A 24,599-nucleotide genomic window follows, 5' to 3' on the forward strand; every position below is an offset into this window, starting at 1 on the left:
AGGGGGAACTAAGTGAAGGGTACATGGGACCTCTGTGTATATTTTTTGCAACTCCCCATGAACTTAAATGTATTCCAAAATCAGTTGACCTCTGAATAACATGGAGTTAGAGGTGTTAACCCCTCAGTCAGAAATTCATGTATAACTTTTGACTCCCCCACCCCAATTTAACCAATAGCCCACTATTGACTAGAAGCTTTACTGATAACATAAATAGTAGATTGACACATATTTTATATATGTATTATATATTGTAGTCTTACAATAAAGTAAGCTAAAAGAGAGAAAATGTCATTTAGAAAATCATAAGGAGGGGATCGCTGGGTGGCTCAGCGGTTTGGCGCCTGCCTTTGGCCCAGGGCGCGATCCTGGAGTCCTGGGATTGAGTCCTACATCGGGCTCCTGGCATGGAGCCTGCTTCTCCCTCTGCCTGTGTCTCTGCCTCTCTCCCTCTCTATGTCTATCATGAATAAATTTTAAAAAAAGGAAAATCATAAGGAAAAACACATTTACAGTACTGTACTGTACTTAACAACATCTGTGTATTAGTGAACCTGCATAGCTCAAACAAATGTTGCTCAAGAATCAAGTGTAAAAAATTTAAAAAGGAAAGCAAAAGCTTTACTTATATGGCTTTAGTCTTGAGAATTAACACAATGTATCCTTTTATCTTTTGTCTTTCACTATAAAAATTTTGAATTCCATATAGTACAATATCTAGTATGATAAAGAACTATATATCTAGCTGTCCTCAGCTGGCTTTCTTTACATGGATTATGTAACAGACTATTTTAATTATAAACTATTAAAGATGTGTAGAACATCTTCACCAGATCTTTTTTTTAAGAGCATGATACAAATGGAAAGATTCCTTTTAAGAGAAATCTAAATACCACCCAGTGGCAGATGTTATGGGCAGCCTTTCTAATTATAATTTTTTAATTACTCTTACCAAAAATAGAAAAATAGCAAAAGATGTTTTATCTACCTGTGAAATATGTGAGCAGTAATTAACTTAAAATTTGGGGGGTCACCAAATCTTTTGAGAAGCTGATAAAAGGTATAAATGATCTTCCCAGAAAAATAAATGTATACACATATACATACATCTTTGAATATTAATTCAGGAGATTTGTGGGCCCCAGAAGCCCTTTCTTAGGATCTCTAGTTAAGAACTCATGTGGGCCAGTTAACAGGTAGAATGTTCTAGAAAAATAACATAACGGCTATTTTCTGATATTGTAGATATCAAGCTAAGTTTACCATGTGTCTCCAGTGAAATAGAAGGAGGTGGTCAGGAGTGAGGATATATGATTGATTTGTGATTTCTCTGGCTTATGTGAGGGAAATAAATGTTTATGTCTGAAATAATGTAATTCATGACCATTGTATTTTTATTAAGGTGGTAAGATTACTAAATGTGATATTTAAGATATTTATCCACAAAACGTAGATAAATATGGTATTGGAAGTTGAGGTTTCCATTAGAGAAAGAGAGAAGAAATTGCTGAGTGTATATTATAGTGAGTAAGATCATGGACTTTGGATAGGAATAAATGGCTGTCTGGTGTTAGCCAACAGGTAGCATGATCAAAAAGGCATCTTTCAAGTATTAAGCTAAATGAATATAAATTTATTATTGGTTTCTAAGTCTTAGTATGTTAAAACTTGTGTTTATTTTGTTGTATGTTTAGTACATACTAAATATTTGTAGGAAGCATTTTCTAAAATACATTTATTGCTTTGTTCTGATTGCAAAAGTGCTATGTGTATGTTACAGAAAATTTGCAAAGTATAAGGAAGTAAAAGAAATTTTAAAAATTGCTTCCAATCCAAACATAAATATAAACATTTAAAAATATCTATCTTTTTGGAGTGCCTGGGTGGCTCAATTGGTAAGCATCTGACTCTTGTCATGTCATGATCTCAGGGTCCAGGGATAGAGCCCTGCATGGGGCTCTGCACTCAGTGGGGAGTCTGCTTGAGGATTCTCTTTCCCCCTCTCCTACTCCCCCCCCCACTCTCTCTCTAAAGTAAATAATAAATCTTAAAAAATATGTCTCATGTCATGATCTCAGGGTCCAGGGATAGAGCCCTGCATGGGGCTCTGTACTCAGTGGGGAGTCTGCTTGAGGATTCTCTCTCCCCCTCTCCTACTCCCCCCCCCCACTCTCTCTCTAAAGTAAATAATAAATCTTAAAAAATATATCTATTTTGTTTACATGTATATGTTTTTAAAATACAAATGGGATCATGCTATGTATTACTGTTTTATAACCTGTTTTAAAAGGTAGTATATTGTTAACCCACATGATTAAGAGTACTTCTACATTATCATTTTTTAGTTTGTTTGATTATTTATCTTAAGTAATCTCTCCACCCAATGTGAGGCTTGAACTCATGAGATCAACCCTGAGATCAAGAGTCACATGCTTTTCTGACTGAGCCAGCCAGGTGCCCCTACATTATCACTTTTCATGGGAATCCATCATCCAACCACCTATTGTTGAATATAAACAATTTCCATTACTATAAGCAGTTCTACCATGAACATATTTGTAGAACAGTCCTTGCATATATTCACAACTAGTTCCTTAGAATAAATTGGTAGGACCAGGGTAAGACGGTATATATACTAAGGCTATAACTAATTTGTGCTCTGCACAGATTATACCAATTATATTTTAGAAGCATATGGGTATGGTTATTTATTTGTACTCCTGCCAACACTAGGCATCACTTTTTTAGTTGATACTCTAAAAGGTGAAAGAATGTACCTGTGTTTAAATGTCTATTTCTTTGATATTGATTCTTAAGGAAGTTAGAATTTTGTTACATGGTTACTCAGCCATTTGTAGATCTTTTATGAGTTACATGTCTTTGTCCTTTGCATGACTTTTCTGTTTGTTTTCTTTCCTCATTTGTAAAAATAATTTATAAATTAAGGATGTTGACCCTTTACAATACGTTGGCAGTGTCTTCTAAGTTTATTTAATTTTGTTATTTTCATTATACAAAAACTTTAAAATGTTATATAGTTACATCTATTAATCTGTCCCCTTGTGTCTGCTGTCTTTAGGTATTATGCTTAGAAAAGCATTTCTACCCCAATATTATGTAATAAATCTTCTGTTTTTTTTATAATGTTATGGTTTCATTAAATCTCTTATCTAGAATTTCTGTAGTTGTATAGTGTGAGAGTTAGCAATATTATTAGCCAGATGTCCTACTACCAGTCATTACATAATCTTTTCTTTCCACACTGGTTTGAGATGCTGTCTTTACCAATAAGAAATTGTTATATGACTTGGGTTTTGGGCTTTCCATTCAGAATCCTTAATTACCTGTCTATTCTTTTGCTGTGCCAAACTATTCAGGTCCTTATAGGTTTATAATGTGTTAATAACCTTTACTCTCTACTTCCTCCTCTCTCTATTCCTGATTTGGTTTCTTACTTCTATCATGTGCTTTCCTTATACCTATTGCCAGTATCATAGCACTTTATAGGTTTTGTTTTTATAAATAGATTTTTGTCAGTGCATTATTATTTATTTTCTTGTAAGAGATCATACAAATCTATCAATTTATAATGTATATTTATTATGTCCTAGTTTCTGTGGATCAGGTATCTGATACTACTTAGCTAGGTCCTCTGCTTCAATCTCTTAGGAGGCTGCAGTGAAGGAAGGTACTGGCCATGGCTAGAGTGAACTGAGCAAGAATCTGCCTCTGGGCTAATGCACATAGCTGTTGGCATAATCATTTCCGTTTAGTTTTTTCTCGGTGCCAGAGTTCCTGGCTGTTGGCCAAAGACCATCTTCAATTTCTTTCCATATAGGCCTTCCCAGTATGTCCATTTGCTTCATTGAAGCCCGCAAGGGAGAGATTATGCTAGCAGGGGGGAAATTAGAGTCTTTTGTAACCTAATCATTTGTAATCCCCTCAACCTTGAAATATTCTGTTGGTTAGAAACAAGTGACTCAAGGGAGCAGATTACACAAGGCTGTGGATACCAAGAGGCAAGAATCACTGAGGGTCATGTCATAGCTGCTTACCACAGTTAGTTTTCTCAACCACACATATAGTCCATGAGATAGGGGTGTGTTTCTCTTGCTTAATCATAGATCATTACTGTCTGCTCATGACCAGCACACAGCAGGTTCTTAAATAAGTGTTTGTGGGATAAGAATATATCTCTAATAAATAGTGTATGTTTAGATTTGATGGGGGATTTTTTTTTTTTGGACCAGTCTAAGGTTGGTTGGTTGTTTTTGAGAGATAGTCCAAGCCATTTTGGAGGGGAGGAGGCAGGGCAGAGGAAGAGAGAGAATCTACAGCAGGCTCCATGCCCAGCACAGAGCCAGATGCAGGGCTCAATCTCATGACCCTGAGATCATGAACTGAGCCAAAATCAAGAGTCAAATGCCCAACCAAGGCATCCAAGTATTTGTCTTTTAAGAAACAAAATAATAGGGGTCCCTGGGTGGCTCATTTGGTTAAGTGTCTGCCTTGGGATCAGGTCATCATCATCTCCAGGTCCTGGAATTGAGCCCTGTGTCAGGCTCCCTGCTCAGTGGGGAGCTTGCTTCTCCTTCTCCTTCTGCCTCTCCCCCAGCTTGTACTCTCTCTCGCTACCTCTGTCTGTCTCTCTCAAATACATAAAATCTTTTTTTTTTTAAGAAACACATCAAAAAAAATAAAATAATAAAAATAAAAAGAAACACATCTTTTATACTTACTGTTATAAAATTGATTGGACCTTTTTCATCTTACGTTTGTTTTTCATGTGGCCCTGCAGTTTCCCTTGAAAACTTTCTTCTGCTCTGTCAACTGTTTTCTTTCCCATCCATCATACCTACCCATGCTTGAACCATAGCTGTCCTTGCCATAATCTCTCTGTGCTCTCGCTTTGTTCATAACCCTCGGCCTGCTGCTAGAGCCCTCAAAGCAGGGGAGCGTTCCAATTCACATTTTTATGGCTCTGGCACAAGGGAAAAGAGTGCTGTCTCCCTAACAGTTCTCCATAAGTAGGAGTTGGATGTGTTTTGGCACCTTCTATTATTACCCAGATGCATCAACACATAAATACGATGCTCTTAGAGTTGCATAACATCGTATATTAAATAAGTTGTATTGGTAGCCTATCATTTAATAATTTATTGTAGAATTAAAATATTTTGAGATATGCTTAATTTCAAAGAATTTATCTAATTTTTAGAGTCTTCCATACTATCCAAAAATTGGAAAATATGTATACTGTGTCATTGTCACCCACTCTAGTCCCATACCCACTGCTAGGCAAGGTGCAGGGATTGATTTATTCAATCATATTACTCAGTTTTACAATATTCACTATCCCTTCCCTGTACCAAGTACTGCACTAGGTACTGGGGACAGGTCATTAAGACACTCCGAGTTTAGTGAGAGACACCGACATGAACACAAATGGGGTGTGTGTGTGTTTGGTCTTTGTCCTCCTATTTGGAAAAATCTTCCTACATGTATCCAATATAATTTATACAAAAATTATTTGGGTAAGGGTATGAGGTATGAGGAATCTGTGTTTCTTCTTTTCTAACTTGTTATTTGAGCAATCCCCTCTGTGGTTTGGAATGCCACTTTTCTTATATGCTAAGATACAATGTACATTGAGTGTTTCTAAGCTCTGTATCATTTTACTTATCTGTTCAAAGATCATAAATGTTGTAACTTTATAACTCCTTTCAATATCTGGTGATGGAAGTCCTTCATTTTTTAGTTATATTTCAAAATATACTTTATGTTCAATTGCTTATTCTTTGCATGATTTTTTTCCCTCTTTATACGGCTAGTTCCTTAAAGGTAATTAATTGGAGATCTAACTTCCAAGTTCTTTTTAAATTTGTAGTTTGAGTTTTTTAACACATTTTTTTTGGTGAATATGAAATATGAAAGCTGATACCAAGTACCATTTTCATTTTTGCTCATTTTATTCTGACTTGTTTTGCTGTTCAGTACTGCAGAGACTTTAAATAAAAAGTGGTGTCTAAAATTTGGCATAAACTCTGCTATTAGAATTTTAACTTACTTTTTTTTTTAATACCTTAGGTTTAGCCCAAAGGCTTCCCTTCCACCACCTTTTCAGATGCATCTCTCAAGAACCTGTGCTAAGGAAATGAATGGTATGTTTTCTAAACATTATCTTCATGATACCTTTTGGCTTCTGGAGCTTCAGAGCCCCAAGAAAAATATCTGGTGGTGGTTTTTCACATTTGCTCTCACCTTATCCTACTTAAAATATATCTCTTTTCCACTCTTTCCTCATTTCTTTAAATTATAACATGATGTAATCTAAAGAGAAAATAATACCTTCAGGGATATCGTTATTCTGAGATAAGGCCTTCCTCACATCAGACCAATTCTGTTTCACTGCCATGTATCACCTGCAGAGGTACTTGTGTCCCTTGTAACCCTCTCATTCATTAGAGAGTAAAATTTAAAGTACATAAACTTGGGGCTTCACCTCATAAAATGGTTTCAGGTACTCCACCATTTAAAAGTCTGGGACCCTACACTGTGTGCAATGATCACTAAGCAACTAAGTACAAATATAAATGATTCCTTGGGTTATAAAATCCAATAGGGATGTTAAGTAAACAGTAAGAAATACTAAATAAATGCTTTGAATAAAGTCAAAGAATCTGAAGATTAAAAATGCACACACTAGTTACCTTGTCTTCTCCAACCAGAGTATAAATTCCCTGCTCATAGACCCACCTGAGGGATAGTGTTTCAAAACCAGTACTTATATTACATGAAATTTAAGTGTAATTTTAAATGGTTTGCTGATTTAAGTGTAATTCTTACTAAGTCAAATAATTTTTTTCCATAATAACACATCTCTGGTATTTCTTATGGAAATTAATTGAATAATATGATTTTTTTGTTAATAATTACACATGCATTTTCTGAAACATGGCTACTCAGTAAAGATGTATACCCTTTAGAGGTTGTAAATCCTTTTAAATTAGAATAAGCCTTTTTCTATAGAACCATGAGGACTTGTTTCAGGAGGATTGCAGTTCACCTGGCAGCTGATACATACACACTATACACAGCCTCTCCTACCTGTTACAAAACAGATTACTTTCTTGATTTGTTTAACAGAAGGTACACAAACTTAGGGAACTCCCAGTGGCCTCACAGAACAGATGCATTTGCAAAGACTCCAACTGTGTATCAGTTCTGACATTCTCTCTTTAAGGGAGGTCTTACAGTTCTCAGAAGCTCACCTTTTCCTTATTCCTGATACTTTTGTATCATTATCTGGGAAGAACCTAAATAAATTAGTAATGCCTTTATATGGACATTGTGGACTCATTTGTTTGCTGAGCCAAACCAAGTCTCATGCCCTGTGGCAGATAAAGCAAAGTCAGCATCTAGCCATCCTCAAAGAATAGTTCACCCTTTGGCTTCCTGGTATCCTCAGAGGCCAGCAAACTAGTCTGGGTATTCCTCTATCTGCCAATTTAAAACAATAAAATTTGCTGAATCCCAGTAGAAATACTGTCTAATTAAAATATGAACATATTTTGCTTGTACATGGTAATCTTTAGTACTCTCTAATCTGTGTCCCAGTGAAATTTAGAAGACATTTAGAATGAATTCCATTGTTCTTAAAATGCCAGAACTGTCAGCTATAGTGGACATTCAAATTTCTTTATTGTCTTAGGATGTTAGCTCAGGGATTCTAAATTAAATAAAAAATAAGTGTGAGTAAAGAGAGTTAGCCAAAACTTTATAAAAATTCACTTATAAAAGATAAATGATTTGGAATGAGGAAATAAAAACAATTTATTAATAGTTCTCTGTGGGCACCAGAACTTTTATTTACCTTATAAACTGAGGCTAGGATGATTATTGTAGGTGGATCAATTTTCAACATCTGTGTATTGCTAACTTATTTTTCTCACTAATCAGAAAATTATATTTTAAAACCTAGATAGTTTTTTATCTTCTCTAAAATGTTCTTTGATCTTACTATTAAGGCATTATCCCAGTGCTCTGAGTAATACAGCTTTAAGCATTGCATATAAACCACTATTGTCCAAAATTCAACCTTTCTTAGTTGCACTTAGAAAATGATTAAATAATAAATTTCATTATTCTTTATGAAGCAAGATCACCCTGATGTTTAAGTTAGGAAGCACCCTTGCAATCATAAAGGGAGCAGGATCCCTCTATGGGTGACTGTTGAGCCTACTGGTTATTTCAGGGTTAAAATTTAGAATGAAGTTGTCATAGTCCTGCTTGGCCTAATCCTGCTTACTTCTAAGTCCCTTGACCCCTATAAGCCTCAAGTGTAACAAAGCCTAATGACACAAATACTAGGTAATGGGGATAATCTAAAATGTTAAGCCTTTGGTTAATTCTATCATTTTTTTAATTTAAAGATAATTTAAATCAGACTGTTGAAAAACCAAATGTCACGCCTCCTGCCTCTTACACTTATAAAATGGATGAGGTTCAAAACCGCATAAAGGAAATACTAAACAAGCATAACAATGGCATTTGGATATCTAAGCTTCCACATTTTTACAAAGAGTTATATAAAGAAGAACTTAATCAAGGAATTTTACAACAGTTTGAACACTGGCCTCATATTTGCACGGTACGTTTCTTCTTATTCCTCCCTTCTGATGCCTTCTCCCTGCCCCACTTTCAGATTTTGAGTTATTAATCATATCACCCTTTATCCAGGGAGCATAAAGCACTTAATATAATATTGCTTCATTAATATTTATCTCTAGGATTAACATCTATTTAGAGAAGTATGTTAAGATTGAGGGGCTGTGTGTGTTGTGATTGCTGTTTTTATGTATTTTGTTTTAAATTTGTTTAAGTGCATTTAATAGGTGATAATATGAATACCGTTTTGTATTGAACTGCTTCCAATAGATACTGATATCTTGCCATTTTAATAAGCTGAACTTACTGGTAATAAAACTTTATTGGCCTCAAATTTTACATGCTTGTTATTTTGACTATTTATAAAGTACCTTATTTTAATTTTTAAGTTAATATAGAGTTTGATTTAAAATTTTTACAAACTTCTTTGAAGGAAAAAAATTGACAAGTCAACAGACATCAATTTCTATACCTGTTTCTACTTGAGTCTATTATTGTAATAAAATGATGGGTCAGAATAGTTTATTAGAAATCTTAGTTCAGCCAAGAACAGAGACAATTAGATTCTTAAACTAAAGTCACTGTTAGATGTTTCTTCATGTTTTCATTTAAATAGAAAATATTCAACAATGAAACTATTTTAAACAGCAGAATTAGCAGCTACTTGGTGCTTCTAAGCTTGCAGAATTAAATATGTATATGATTTTTGTTTGATATTGTTTTGTTCCCCAACATTGTTGGGTAAAGCACAGGCCACTGTCTTTTTCTAAGCACCTGGCCTGAAGACAGCATTTTTTTTTTTCAGCATATATTTTTGTAACCACTTTTTCCTCCAGGTCACTGACAGCCATTCGAGTCCCAGTCACTTTGCAGGCAAGAATCCTTCACTCATCTATCCAGACTATTTGTTCACACACCATTTACTGTGTACCTGCATGTACCAATCACTGAAGTAGATGCCAAGAACGCCTTACGGCCACGTCATGTGTCAGACTATACAGTGGAAAGTTGGAAAACAAAGCCAAAGAGCAAACTCTGGATATAGGCCGTTGCCCTACCTATAAAGTCAGGATGTTTACGGACTAGAAGACTGTTAACCCTGACTTATGTGGAATATAGGGATTGCTCTTACAATGGGAATTCTTTTTGGTTACCGTTCATTTCATTCCATTTTTAATCCTTTCTAGGGAGAGTTTTCTCATTGGCTGGAGGTTTAGCAGCACTGATGAGCCTCTCAGGGTTCCTTCATCTTGAGAGGACTTCTGATATTTCACCAGGCTGCTCAATTTAGAGATGTAGGGCCTAGAGCCCCTTCTCTGAATGCATATGAATCTTTTATTTTTTAAATCTATAGACAGTCATAAACTTATAGCATATCTTCAATGAACTTTGAACCTTTTTTGGGGGTTAAGATACACATAAAACTCACTCTAAAGCTTAGATTTAAAAAATTGTCTTTGTAGTAAATTTTTAAAAATTAACTCCACAGATCTTCTTTTTTTTTTTTTAATTTTTATTTATTTATGATAGTCACACAGGGAGAGAGAGAGAGGCAGAGACATAGGCAGAGGGAGAAGCAGGCTCCATGTACCGGGAGCCTGATGTGGGATTCGATCCCGGGTCTCCAGGATCACGCCCTGGGCCAAAGGCAGGCGCCAAACCGCTGCGCCACCCAGGGATCCCCACAGATCTTCTTTTTTTTTTAATATTTTATTTATTTATTCATAGAGACACAGAGAGAGAGAGATGCAGAGACACAGGCAGAGGGAGAAGCAGGCTCCATGCAGGGAGCCCGATGTGGGACTCGATCCCAGGTCCCCGGGATCATGCCCTGGACTAAAGATGGCGCTAAACCCGCTGAGCCACCAGGGCTTCCCCACAGATCTTCTTAATTATTGTTTCTGGTTACTTTGTTTTATACTCCATGGTAATTACTAATGTTTGTGTAGCTTGATTTATGGCTTTTGGGGGGAAATTTTCATCTTTGCTAACTATATGTCTGCAAAACCCCAAAATTTCTCTTGCTAGGATTGTGGATGAAAGAGTATCTCTTTGATGTTAAAACTTTACCTAAAATGAAGGGTTTCTTACTAAATATCAGGTACTGAAATAACTGACTTTATTTTTTGGTTGCTCAGATTCATCTTTGTTGCATGATCATGTTCAGGCAGTGAGGTAGAATATGAAAGAGATGAATATACCATCTTTATCTATATGCTGTCTCTCAACTTTGAGTAGGACTGTTTAGATGCAATCATTATAAATTACTAGGGATAAGAATGTGCTTAATGTTAAAGCATTGTGTCTAAGATCCCCCAAACTGCCAGCCTTATTGATGTCTATTAATATTATCAAAAGTGTTTTCTTATAATCTCTGAATATTTTTAGCAGTTTTAAGCAATTATGCCATGGTTATTTTTAGACAGTTTTAAACAGGTATACCATAGTTGTTTTCCCTTTCTTCTGACTTCTTGCTTTTCATCTTGCTGAAAATCAGAAACACTGATAGCATACCCAGGGCTGGTGTCAAATGCAGCACAGAAAATTCTGGGTAAGGAATCCAACATCCTTGTGATGGGCATTGTCAAATGCAGCACAGAAAATTCTGGGTAAGGAAGATTTTGTAGTGTGTATCTCCTAGATATTGCTTATTGTGAAACTGAAGAGGAAACCCAAGTGCAGAATATCTCCTTATTTTCTTAAAGAGTGCTTTCTCCTCCAATCATATAAAACATTCTAGATAAAAAAGATTTTAAAATAAAGTTATGAAAGGAAAACACCCCATTTATACCTATATACAATGGCTATACCATATGTATTTGACAGACTTACCATATATACTTGATAGCCACTTGCAGGTATTTCCACTTGAATATCAGAATGGGCAGCATGAGCTTCTGGGGCCAAAGAGCAGCTCTGAAATTTTACTTTCATGGAGGTTCTAATCAGCTGTGTGCAATAAGCCATTTCACAAGGATGTTGGATTACCTTTTGATGCAGGTGGAAGGAAGCTTTGACTCTGTTGTTCTTAACCTTTGTTCTTAACCTCCAACAACAAAATGTGGACTGAGTTTTTTGAAAGCTGAAGAGAATATAGTCATGTTCACAGTGATTAACCCATTGCACAGTGTTCCTAGGCAACTTGTAAGGGAAGTGGAAATCATGCAGAAGCTGTCCTGGAAAGGCAAAGAGCCCAAGATGATAGGCCTCTAGACCAAGGATACTGGAGTCTGAGAATTCCCACTCAGTCCTAGGAGGAGGATGGTAACACCCCTTGGCTGTTCTAGAATGCTGATCTTATTAATAATGTTTTCCTTAACTGTTGTGTTTGGTTGGGATTTATGAGCCAGACAGTGCCTTGGGTGCTAGGGATAGCAGTAAATCAGACAGACGTAGTCCTTGCCCTTATGACACTTACTGGCCAAAGGAGAAAATAAACATTGAACACATAATGATAAGCCTGAGACTGTATAGAAGAAGTTCCAGGTGTTAAGGAAATGTATAAATAGGAGGGCCCAACTTAGTGTGATGAGTCAAGAAAAACTTCCCAAGGAGGTGGCTGCTACATGGAAACCAGACAGGTGAGCTGAAGTAAGTAGGCAAGGGAGGCAGCTTGTGTCAGAGCCTAAGACAGAAAAACAGGCTTTCTCAGGAAACTGAGAGAATTTCAAAAGGAGAGAGTGGCTCAAGAAGAAAGTCAAGAGGCAAGCAGAAGCTACAGGTCACCTCATGAAAGAGTCATCATTTGGTGGGAACTTAGTGGGTAGCCCCCACCGTGAGGTTACTCAGGATCCAGAGCCTCTGGCAGACTTTGATTTCTAGTAAAATTCTAGATCTTGCAACAGTGACTGTTGAACACCAGAGATTTTGTTGACCTTCCCCACTCTCTGCAATATGGGTAGAGAGCGAAGCCTCTCCATTCCCACATGAGTCAGAATATATGTCTTTATTTAATGCCTTATATAAAGCTGCAGAGAGAGCTGGGTGGTGGAGGGTGGGGGGGCTCATCTTAGAGCCAGACAGGAGCACATGCACTCAGCTGAGAATTTCTGCCCCACCTCAGATACTTAGAGAATGAGCACTGGGCCATTTTCTGGATAGCTGGGGCAACGTTCTGAGTTGTCCTGGAGGCACACCAGTCTTTAATTCTGAATATAACATTTTACGAATGAGATCATAAAATTCTAGAACAAAAAAATGTGAGTGATGAAAAAACTGCCCCATTGTACTAATTATACATGCTTTTACACAAAGGTTTTACTATTAATCTGTATTTTTGTTAAATGTCATTTCCCTACCCTTTAGAAATCACTGTGCTTTCAGTTGTTGAGTACTCTAATATAGCAGTCTCTAAAAAATTGTTAAAGTTCTGAATTGCATCAGTACAGCAATTTCTATAATATCATAGAAGGAGACAGCAGTTCTGCCATTTATAAATATATATTTTTATATTTTTGGATGTTCAGGAATTTTTCCTTAATTGTAGTAATTAATTACTACAGCTCATGCAAAAGGAACTGCCCTTTTTTTAACGCCTGGATATTTCTGGGCTGAAAATGAACAATTTGGCTCTCTAAGGAAGTGATCATAAATCACACAGCAGTGATGCATTCTCAGACTTCATAGAATGGATATAATCTATACAGCAATGCCTGCAGAAGCAGCAGTGAAAAGATAAACTGAGGGCTTGAAAGTATAGCCATAATATCTCATTAAAATCCAATTTTGTTTCTCATCTTTCACCAATAAAAAAATATGTGAACACATTGAAACAGTTTTTAAATTTAATTTCAGGGAACATCTGAATTGCAGAAAAGAACAGCATTGTGGTGAGATCGGAATAGAGATGTTGATGTGTACAATGTTGCTGTGCTGGAACTTGAGCCAGAGCAATTGCCCATAGGGCCCTAGAGTGCGGCTTTGGAGTTCTAGGTTTACCTTGTCATTTCTTAGCTGTATTACTTTCAGCATACAAACCAGCTTCTCAGGGCCCTACTCTGCTCTAAAATGTGACTCTATCCATTGCATAGAGTTGTTGGAGTGAAGTGGGACAAACTATAAAAAGTGGTTGCAGTACAATGTCAGACACATAGCAGGCATTTAGGGGAAAAAGCCACTATTTTTTGAGGAGCAGCCCAGCTTAAATTAAAGCAGGTTATAACCCACTGGTAAACGAGAGACATGCCCAGCAAGCTCTACAAAGGAACTTATCTCAGTGAAGATAGAGGAAAAGCTAAAGAAAAAACAAAAGTTTATATTGAAAAAAGATAAAGAGCAGTAGATGACTGAAGTCAAAGGAATCAAAACTCCAAGATGAGGTGAGTTTCTTTTTTTCTTTTTTTTAAGATGAGGTGAGTTTCTATTATCTTCAAGCCCAACCCGCCAAAAGTATTGAGAGTACCCACCTATCCTAGAAGGCGCAGTGAAAGCCACAGCTACCAGCCAAGATCATTCCCAAAACCTCTGCACACATTTAAGCAGGAGAAGATGCCATCGTGTTCCTGAAGGAAACTGAGCAAGAGCCTGATGTCAGGCCACACTGAAGTAAAATGACTTGAAGTCTATCCTAATATAAATAGGTGCAGTCAGCCTCATTAAAAAGTTCTTACTAGGATAAAGGAGTGAGAGGTGAGAGTATGAGCCTTAAAATGTAGACCATCTGTAAAACTACTCATCCAAAATGGTGGAGATAGTTTTTCTGGGCAGATGGTTTGTAAACACTCAGGGGTTACCCTCTACAAGGCACTTTTTTACCTTTACCTTTGATTAAATCTCTGGAATATGCCACAAACACTTGTACTTTCTTAAACAGAAGCAACTAAAGTTGTAACTTTCTGAATATCTTGGCTCAGCATCATTAGTATTGGTAAACTGCTGCAGAGAGGGTGGCAGATGTAGGTGGTGTAGAACATTGAAATGGGTGGGTTAGCTCATCTCTGTATTTTCCTGCATGCAGAGTATGCCTCGTCCACTGCCCTTATGGGCTCCAGCTCCCAACCTATCACTTTATCTTCACTGTGGCCCAGTGGTGCCATTGGGCAGCATTCTCTCATCTCTTTCTCAACTGTCTAACTTTTCCAGCACTTCTCAGCTTTAGCACAAAAAGACAGAGCTCTTAAGAGGGTTATCAACCAATCTTTCTTTCTCTAAACTGACTAATCAGAAGCTATAAACTAGCTTCTGGTCAGTAACTCTTAGATGCTTTCACTGTTGCAAGGTACTCAGGGGTCTTTATTCACTGCTGAAGTTGAGATTTTAAATTGGTTTCTTTCTGAGTTCATAACCTGGCTAATGCTTGGAAGAGCTGGGAAGCAGGCCTCTGGGTAAATGTAATTTTACTGTACTGTCTCAGGTTTGTATTGGCTGGTGACCATATAAAATGAAATTTAGAACTTAAAGCTTCAACACAAAGAACCAGTACCCAGTGGAAACAAAACTGTGGCTGGATGAGACATATACAACTGTTTTGGAAATCTTTTTGATTTAATTGGACAATACCAATTCTGTTACAGAAAATTCTAATTCCATGAGAGACAGTAAGTTTACCTCAGTTGCTCATGCTGCAGAGTTAGCAGATGAGCTTTCCATAGACTCAAAGGATTTGGGCTTCAAGAATTTAAGTTTACAAGTAAAATTAGAAAGGAGGAAGTAAAAACCTCTTATAATTAAGAAGAAAGGTTCTAAAAAAAAAAAAAAGAAGAAGAAAGGTTCTAGGTGCATAGGATAAATACTTTTATTTGTGTGAACAAATGGGGTTCCCAGAGAAATTGGTGTTTGAAATCCTTGGGCCTCACATATACCAAACCCAATATGTCTACTTTAAACTTGCAAAATCCCAGAGGGATGTGAGAGAAGTATCTCATTGCAATTCCAAATGAGGCAGAAATCAAATTAAGTATAATGAACTCATGGGGTATAAAAAGTCTAAGGCATGTTAGATACCAGAATCTTCTGATGAATGCCAAAGAAGGTAGTTTAAACTCCATAGTGTAGGGAGTTAATCTTTTACGTTACCTACCTGTCTCACCTGTTGAGGGTGAGGGTGAGGTGGAGTAAGTAAAGGTGTGGAGTTCCAGGTCATGCCACTTCCCAGACTGGTAGTTTTTTGAGTGGATATCCTCTTTTGAGTTGCAAGAAGCCATGTGGACAGTTGGGGTATGGGGCTTGTGAGAGTTATTTTAGATAAGTAAGAAATTCCACTGAAATAGGTTTCTACCATCCATTTCAGAGAAGGTGTTGCAGAAAGTTGAAGAGAGGTCTGTAGGCAAAAAATGAAGGTGGGTCCAGAAAGCTCAGCTGGCTTTCCATGTGGAGGACTGTCATGTCTTAATCAAAGATTACATTAATTGAGATTCTATATGACAAGTGAATAATTCACATAGAATTCTTATTTCTTCCTTTGCTCCCAAACTGTGTTTCTCAAACCTTCCCTGGATACTGCATTCTTATATCTTATTAAGTGTCTTAAAAGCACAGTGAGAATTGGCATTTTAAGATTCCAGATTTAATTGGCATTTTAAGATTCCAGATTTGAAAATGTGAATCTCAAGACCATTGAGAGCAGAATGAGAAATGGTCCAGACATTTATATCCCTGAGGCTTAAAATTAGGGACATAGATTGTGGCTATTATATAATCCACCATCCAGAAGGTCACAAGGTGTCAGCAGGAGTTCATCAATGATGGCTGGGAATGCCAGAAGATGCTAAATAAACATGGACTCAGTTGCCTCTACTTTCATTGATCCTTGAGGTTTTTTAGTCATGGACTTTTCCCCCAGTAATCAAAACTTTTTTTTCAAAATTTTTTCCTTTTTATTTTCTTTTATATATATATTTTAAAAGATTTTGTTTATTTATACATTAGAGACATAGAGAGGTGGAGAGATAGGCAGAGAGAGAAGCAGGCTCCCCACATCAGGAGCCTGATGCGGGACTCCATCCCGGTATCTGGGGATCGCGCCCTGAGCCAAAGGCAGATGCTCAACCACTGAACCACCGAGGCATCTCCTCAAAACTTAAACACACAGAAGAATGTGAGGAAGAAAACCTAATGTTTTATACTTGTGTTAATATTCATCTTCACGTATCACCTAGAATATATATTCGGACTAAAAGCAATCTATTTAATATTAAATTGATGTCTTTTGACTTTTTAAAGTTGTTCTTGGGTAACAAGACAATATCTTCTTTATATACACATATTTAGGTTCTTTCTTCCTAAGCATTATATAGCAAATGAGTAGATGTCAGTGTTCTTTACTAACAAGCTGAGCTATCAGGAAGAAAGCTAGGAAATATTTAGACAAAACTAAAGAATACATTAATATTCTATTCTTCTTAGGAGAGGGAGGACTTCTTACAACCTTGTATTATTACCTTAGTAGTCTGGAATACTCTTCTAAGGGCTTAAATTGCAACTAAGGAATAGCTGAATAAGATCTGACAATAGGGGAACATTTTAGAGGGCTGTGAATGCTAACTTTAGTCTAGTTAAAGGTTGAGACTTATTTTTTTAAGATTTTATTTATGTATTTGGCAGAGAGTGAGACAGCACAAGCAGGAGGAGCAACAGAGAGCCCTCCCTGTAAGGCTCAATCCTGGGACTCAGATCAAGACCTGAGCCAAATGCAGACGCCTAACCAACTAAGTCACCCAGGTGCCCCAGAAACTTTTTAAATAAAGGGCCAGGTAGTAAATATTTTCAGCTTTGTCATTGTTGCCCACAGTCTGGCACAACTTCTTGACTCTGCTATTGAAGTATAAAAGCCATACACAACACCTAAACAAATGGGCATGGCTGTGTTCCAATAAAGTTTTATGTACACTGAATTTCATACAATTTTCACATCATGAAATAATTTTGATTTTTTTTCAACCATTTAAAAATATAAAAATCACATTGGCTCATGGGCAAGACAAAAGCAAGTTGTGAGCTGCATTGGGCTGCAACTTGTAGTTTGCTGACCTCTGGTCTAGTAATAGAAAGGCTTAAAACTTGGGGGTGGGGGGGGTGGGGGAAATGGTGCCTTATAGCAGTTCCTCTTCTCCTATACAAACAGATGCTGTTGAGCCATGCCTCTCAGAAATATTACACAGATAAAATTAGGGATTGAATGACATAAGTGCCAGGCATTTTTATCTCTTGTTCGTTGAAGGGACAACTTTTAACTAACTTTCTATTTTGGTGATTGTAAAAGCTGCACCTTATCTCCAGAGGGTCTTTTTCTAAATAATGGAAAGCTAAGGGTTTTCTCAGGATACTGCCAGAAGAAGAAAAACAACTAGCTCTTCGGTTTTGTCTAAATATTTTCTAGATTTCTTCCCAGTGGTTTATTCCTGACAGTTCTGATACCTATTCACAGCTTCATCCCACCTTGTATTCAGTCGATATTATAAGCTGTTGCTTTGGATTTGACAGAGAACTAAGTAAGATGTGTGGTTTACAGGGCAGAAATTCTCATGATTTTGTAGGGTTGTTGGAGGCCAGACTCCAACATAAGGAAAATTCATGCTATTTTATTTTCCTCTTTATTTCTGAAATGTGGCTCATGAGTTATTTGTAGATGAAGGAAATGCATTAAATCTTAGTAGTTGAGAAGAGTAAAATGTACACTTTGTGTTCTCTTAATTTGAAAACAGTGTTGTCCTCATTTGAAATGCATTAATGTGTTTTCAGGTTGTCTATAGCCATTGAGATATCTGTCATTTGCTTTATTTAAAAATTTCAGGTGGAAAAACCTGGTAGCGGTGGTCAAGATTTGCTGCTTTATCCAGCTAAGAGAAAGCAGCTTTTGAGAAGTGAACTGGATGGTGAAAAAGTGCCTCCATCTCCACTACCTGCTCCAAAACAAATACCACCATTAAAAGGGTGTCCAGCAGTTATGCCAGGAGACTTTAAAGAGAAAGTCGCAGAGCTGCTGACAAAATACTCAAGTGGTCTTTGGGCCAGTGCACTCCCCAAAGCATTTGAGGACATGTACAAAATGAAATTCCCTGAGGATGCCTTAAAAAATCTTGCCTCACTTTCTGATGTATGCACCATAGACTACATTTCTGGAAATCCCCAGAAGGCCATTCTCTATGCTAAACTTCCATTGCCCACTGACAAAATCCTGAAGGATGCAGGGCAAGCACATGGCGATTATGATATCAAGTCTATGATTGAGCAAGAGTATTTGCAGATAGAAGAAAACATTGCCAAAAGTGTTGATACCTTTCTGGAGAATACAGCAGTTCCTCCGTTAATCATCCCAACTGAGGCATCCCCATCTGTATTGGTGGTTGAACTAAGCAACACAAACGAAGTGGTTATCAGGTGGGTTTTATTTTCTAATTCTTTAGGACCCTGGTGTATTGTCACTTGGCTATTTTTCCCACAGATGCTGGGAGTTGAGGAAGAATAGTATATTCTTAGTTCTGTAGAGTTACAATGAAATATAATAACAATTCTTGTTTTCATATCTTGCACATTTCTCTCAACTGCTAGAACCCTTTTGTGTTTGTATCTCTTAGATTAGTTCTTATTCTTCTACGTTATGATTATTTATGTACATTGGTCTCTCCCAGTAGACGGTGAGCATCTTGAAATCAGACTTTAAAAAAATCAATCTCTTCATACATACTTAATATTTGTTATATTTGTTAAATATACATCCGTTCTTATGAGAAAAGATACTTAGCAGTTTTAAAAATTGGAATGATAGTGTGCTCTGAATGTGAAACAAAATTTATGTTGAAAACATGATAACTATATATGTCAAAAGCAATACCTAATCCATAGAAAAATTAAGTCACCCACTAAGTAGGTAATACTATTTAACCTGGGACTATGTAGCATTTCATAAATGTCAGAACATCTAAGCACTGCCTACCTAGTATGATACATCAGATTAACTCTTGGAGCCAAAGGTACTCTCTGGTTTCTTGGGCTTTTTGATAACAGTCATTGCCAAAGTGGCTGGTGATAACTGAAATTACAAAAAAAAAAAAAAAAAAAAAAAAAAAAGGTCCAGACACTTGATGTGGACTTTTGGAGAAAATATAGAATACATGAAAGATATTGAAAGACTATAATTTATAGTTTCTGACTCTGGATAAAGAATGGGAAGCAGTGTAATAGCTGGATCTCAGAAGCACCCAGAGTGGTTGTGGACAGAAAAGGAAAAGGCTAAATCAGAATAGTATCCAGGCTGCTTCAACCAAAATGTCCCTATGGTTTGGACTGTTATTCCTCCAGAGAATCATTGCTAAACTGGGAATGCCCTAAAGAAAGACCACAAAAAATTATCAAGTTCCTTCAGTGGAAGAATAGATAAAAAATATTAAGTTCTTCTACTTAAACAAACTGAGTGGATAATGAAGTGGAATCAAGTGTCTTGGTATGTTCAAAGTAAAATGTACAGAGGCTTTACAGAGGTCTTGTTTGGTACAGCAGTTGGAAATGAATAAACCTCTTATTCTAAGATGTGGTACAGCCTGAAGCTGTAAATGGGTTGTTGAGAGTTAGAGATCCGACTGGGGTTCACTAATAAATTGAGGTAGAGGAAGGTTGTTGAGGAACATGTTGCTAACTTTATCATTATAAAAAAATTTAAACCTGCCTCCTTGGCAGGATCCTTTGGTGTCTGATACTGTTAGTTGTTGGTTCCATTGTCCGACCAAGCACCCAGCACTGGGCTAGACAGAGCATGTGATTTCTGGTGTTCTTACCAAGGGATCGCAGGATTCTGGATCCAGTCCAGGACTGTAGTAAAAGGGTTCTCATCTACTTTAGGATGATGGATCCAGGTCCTCAGATTATTTAGACCCCCTTTTCCAGTGTGAATTTGAATCCTGGAATCCATATTCTACCGTTTAGCACAGTGGCTGGCAACCAGGAAGTACAAGGGGTACTGTGTCCTGTTGGGTTGATCCTAGGTCATTGGCAACTCCCCCCCCCCAAACCCCAGTTCCAAAGACTTAGATTCCAGCTGGGCTGAGTCCTAGTGTAGATTTACATCTTTACTCAGGCAGACAGTAGTAGGCTCTAGAAACTGGGCCTGTGACACTCTGAGGTGTCATGGCGGAACCCTGAGACCAAATATGGGAATCCCTGGTCTCTGGTTTCAAAGATTAACTCTGTAAAGCCTTGTATTTATGGCATACCTGAGTTGGCCTACCTGTCATTCTTTGCCCACATGCTCAGGTAATTTGGAGACAATGCAGGACCTCATTCTTGTCACTTTCCACTATCAAACCAACTGTAACATCATCCTCACCCCAAGCCGTGTAGCCACTCATCTCCACTGGTTGCTGTAGAGAGCAGATTTTATCCTGCTTCTCTCCCCTGGCCCCATCCCTAGCAGGTGCCCATGCCCAGCAGACTGCCAGGTCACAGGTTGCTGCCCGGGCTTCAGCCTTTTGGGCTCCTAGAGCTGTAGCAGCACTAAACGGAGCCCCTGGGAGACTCTGGGTCCCAGGAAATGGGCACATGGGTGGAGCCGCAGACCTCCCAGGAACGTTGGGAGCTGAGCGTGCAGCTGCACTGCAGGCAACACCTTCACATTCGTAAAGTTCAGTCAACTGAACCCACACAGTGTGACAAGGCTTCTTAGCTTCTAGAGTAGATAACATCCACATAGTATTTGGTTTTAAAATAGCCATTGCCTCAAAAGAGGCGTTCTTTCCGTTTTGTGCAGGACTTTGTAAAGCTTTTTTTTCCTCGAACAAATAGGTTGAATAGGGTATCTTCTGTCTTGCTTATAGTTACTAAGAATGCATGACCACATTCCCAAGGGAATAGTTTCTTAAAGCTACATAGGACCACTCAGGCCCTGAGTAAAAGCTAGAACAACACTAAGGGCAATGTGCTTGTGGCACGTCCCCCATCTCCACAGTCTGTGATTCTGGTGCTGTTACAGCACCGTTCCAGCCAAAGACGCTTCATCCTATGGCCGAGATAGCTCCTGCTGCAGGCCCCAAACTTAGTTTGCTGGAGTTTACATCCTGGAAGGCAGCCTTTAGTAGAATTGTCCCCCAGCACTGACAGGCAAAAAAACAGCCTATTTGTCGGAGGAAGGGAAATAGTGTGTTGTGATAACACATGCTAGGACAAGGTGACTGCAGTTTCAACAGCAGAAAATTGTAGAAGGGGTAGGCTGTATCATGAGAGAGACTTCTCAGAAAGTGTACAGTTTAAAAGAGATTTAGTCAGAAGATATCTCTTTAAGGATATCAAAACTCAACATTTTGTGGTAATTTGTTCAAATTTGTTCAGTAAGCTGGGGGGATGGGTTGTCACATGGTCATGTTTAATGTCTTTAAGGCTTTGTTTTTCTCTATTAAAATTTCAGTTGTTCTCAGAGCTTGAGTCTTGTTCAACCCCAGCCTTAGGTCAAACGGTCAACTAGATTCTCTTCTCAATAATCTACAAAGATTGCCCGCAGCCTTAGTCAAAATCCTAAATCCACTCTTGTTAATCTGGCCTGCTTTGGCATCTCCATATCCCACCATATCTCGTCTCTTCCCTTCCCTTGAATCTTAGCCTTGTCCTCCCTGTACATTCCCCAACTGTGACATCCTCTAGCTGTCTGGACTGTTGTCAAGCATTTGCTCTGGTGTGTTCGATCTGGTCTTATTTTGCACGAGCTCCACAATATTACATTTTCCTTTTCAAGACAGAAAAGAAATGTTTACTAAATATATGTTCTCTAACCTGTTGGTATAAGCTATGCCTGAGACTGGAACCAAAGATGGCAGTGGAAGAAACACAGAGTAACGTTAATGTATTCCCATGGTTTTCTTCCTTCTGAGTTGCTTCATTTATGCTTTCTTCCTTTACATAATTCAGGTATGTGGGCAAAGACTATTCTGCTGCTCAGGAATTAATGGAAGATGAGATGAAAGAGTATTATAGTAAGAACCCTAAAGTCACGCCAGTCCAGACTGTGCATGTGGGGCAATTACTGGCTGTAAATGCTGAGGAGGATGCTTGGTTACGGGCACAGATCATCTCAACAGAAGAGAACAGAATAAAGGCAAGTACTATTTACTTTGTCAAAGCATTATGAAGACAAACACATTATTTTTCAAATGTAAGTGTTCCTTCTAATATTGGGTCCTTCCTAACTACATTTAGGGGTTTTTTTCTTCTAGGAGTTGACAAGATAATATCTGTAAAAGACTTTATCCCTGTCAGTTGTTAAGTCAGTGATAGTCATATTATCTCAGAGGTTTTTTTTTAAAGTCTTCTTTATGACAGTATTCATAATCTGTGATATAATCAGGAAAAGGCCTTTATTTCCATTCCTAGGAGATGTGTAATAAATACTGATCAGAGGATCTGTGGACTTCCTATCAGGTCAGAACTCAGGTGTGAGGAAAGCTTATAGATCAGAGGACATGACAGTCTTCCTCTCCCCTTTTCTGCAGCCAGTCAAGGGGAACTCTGAAACAGGACTCAGGTCGTGCCCCAAGAGCTATCTGAGTGTTGCCCTCTCAGTCCTCTTGGAAAGATCAGAGGGATCTTTTGCCAGTCTCTTCCATCAGCAGGCTCCAAGATTTCCAGACTTAGCCATGTTCCTAGTGGTCAGCCTCTGCCCCATGGCCTCTTTCTCCCTCAGTGCAGACTGAGAATGAGTACTCGCTCATTCTCAAGGCACAGTTTTGTCTAGGTTTTGCAAGCAGGGAAATATACTTTTATTTCCGCAACCTCTGTTCCATAATTTGAAACGTATTTTTTGTGGTGGTGTCAGTCCCTGGCAAATAACCCCTTATGTGCCCCAGAATGTGAATACTGCTCGCTGAACCTGGGCTTTAGTCCATCAGAGACTCTCCTCCAAAACCCCTGACCCCAAGAACAGTGTCAGGAGGGTCAGAAAGCAGTGCTTGCTGTTTCTTACCCAGATGGTTTCACAGAAGAGGCCCTTATCCTCTCCAGAGGCAAGCTCACCCAAACCACGTAGCCACCCTTGGCCATTTACAGAGAGATTTGGGAAATTCCGTAAGTAAATCTACAAAGCTATAGCTTTTAAGCAATTTGACCTGACTTTAAAAATCTGAAAATTGGGGCAGCCCAGGTGGCTCAGCGGTTTAGTGCCGCCTTCAGTCCAGGGTGTGATCCTGGAGACCTGGGATCGAGTCCCACCCACATCAGGCTCCATGCATGTGGCCTGCTTCTCCCTCTGCCTGTGTCTGTGCCTCTCTCTCTGTGTCTCTCATGAATAAATAAATAAAATCTTTTTAAAAAAATCTGAAAATTGGAATAGTTTGGCAGTTTCTTATAAAGTTAAACTTACCATATAACCCTAAGTATTTACACAAGAGAAGTGAAAACATAGGTCCACAAAAGGGCTTATACATGTTTGTAGCAGCTTTATTATTTATAATCCCCAAGCAGAAACAACCCAAACGTTTACCAGTAGGTGAATGTATAAGCAAATTGTAGTTTATTCATATAATGGAATACTATTCAACAATGAAAAGGAATGAACTACTGAAAACAGTCATGTGGATAAAACTCATAGACTGTGCAAGTGAGAGAAGCCAGATACAAAAGACTTATCCTGTATGAGTCCAGATAAATGATGCCTAAGAACAGGTGAAATTCATCTGTAGTGATAGAAATCAGATCAGTGGTTGCCTGGGACAGATGGAGGTGGCTTAATTGGAAAGAGGAAAGGGGAACTTTTTGGAGTGGTGGATGTGGTCTGTATCTTGATTAGAGTGGTCATTATGTGGGTCTATACATTTGTCAAAATCCATCAAACTGTATGCTTTAAATGGACATTTTTCATTCAATATAAATTATATGTGGATAAAGTTTGAAAAAAATCTGGAAAAGTTAAGGACCAAGCAGAGACCTGGACCAGGAGGGACCACAGCATGATTAGCAGTTTGGGCCCTAGTCCTGTTTCTGCCTGTGAATGTCCTTTGCCCTTGGTCAATCCCTCC

General features: G+C 38.0%; 1 protein-coding gene and 1 long non-coding RNA gene across 6 annotated transcripts in view; both read left to right on the top strand.

Annotated features, from left to right (window-relative positions):
* Positions 1-24,599, top strand: part of TDRD7 (tudor domain containing 7) — a 72,755-nt gene that overhangs the window by 21,879 nt on the left and 26,277 nt on the right. For all 5 annotated transcript variants that reach the window (XM_038552898.1, XM_038552895.1, XM_038552896.1 and 2 more), the window contains 4 exons: positions 6,088-6,161; positions 8,433-8,650; positions 18,398-18,984; positions 22,498-22,684. In XM_038552898.1, coding sequence (XP_038408826.1) covers positions 6,088-6,161; positions 8,433-8,650; positions 18,398-18,984; positions 22,498-22,684 — 1,066 coding nt within the window. The remainder of the gene's footprint in view (positions 1-6,087; positions 6,162-8,432; positions 8,651-18,397; positions 18,985-22,497; positions 22,685-24,599) is intronic.
* Positions 10,421-14,298, top strand: LOC119873951. The gene is made up of 2 exons (XR_005367025.1): positions 10,421-11,931; positions 14,014-14,298. It is a non-coding gene; the product is annotated as an uncharacterized LOC119873951 (long non-coding RNA).

Source organism: Canis lupus, chromosome 11 (assembly GCF_011100685.1).
Source record: "Canis lupus familiaris isolate Mischka breed German Shepherd chromosome 11, alternate assembly UU_Cfam_GSD_1.0, whole genome shotgun sequence".
In the NCBI taxonomy this organism is placed as follows: Eukaryota; Metazoa; Chordata; class Mammalia; order Carnivora; family Canidae; genus Canis; species Canis lupus.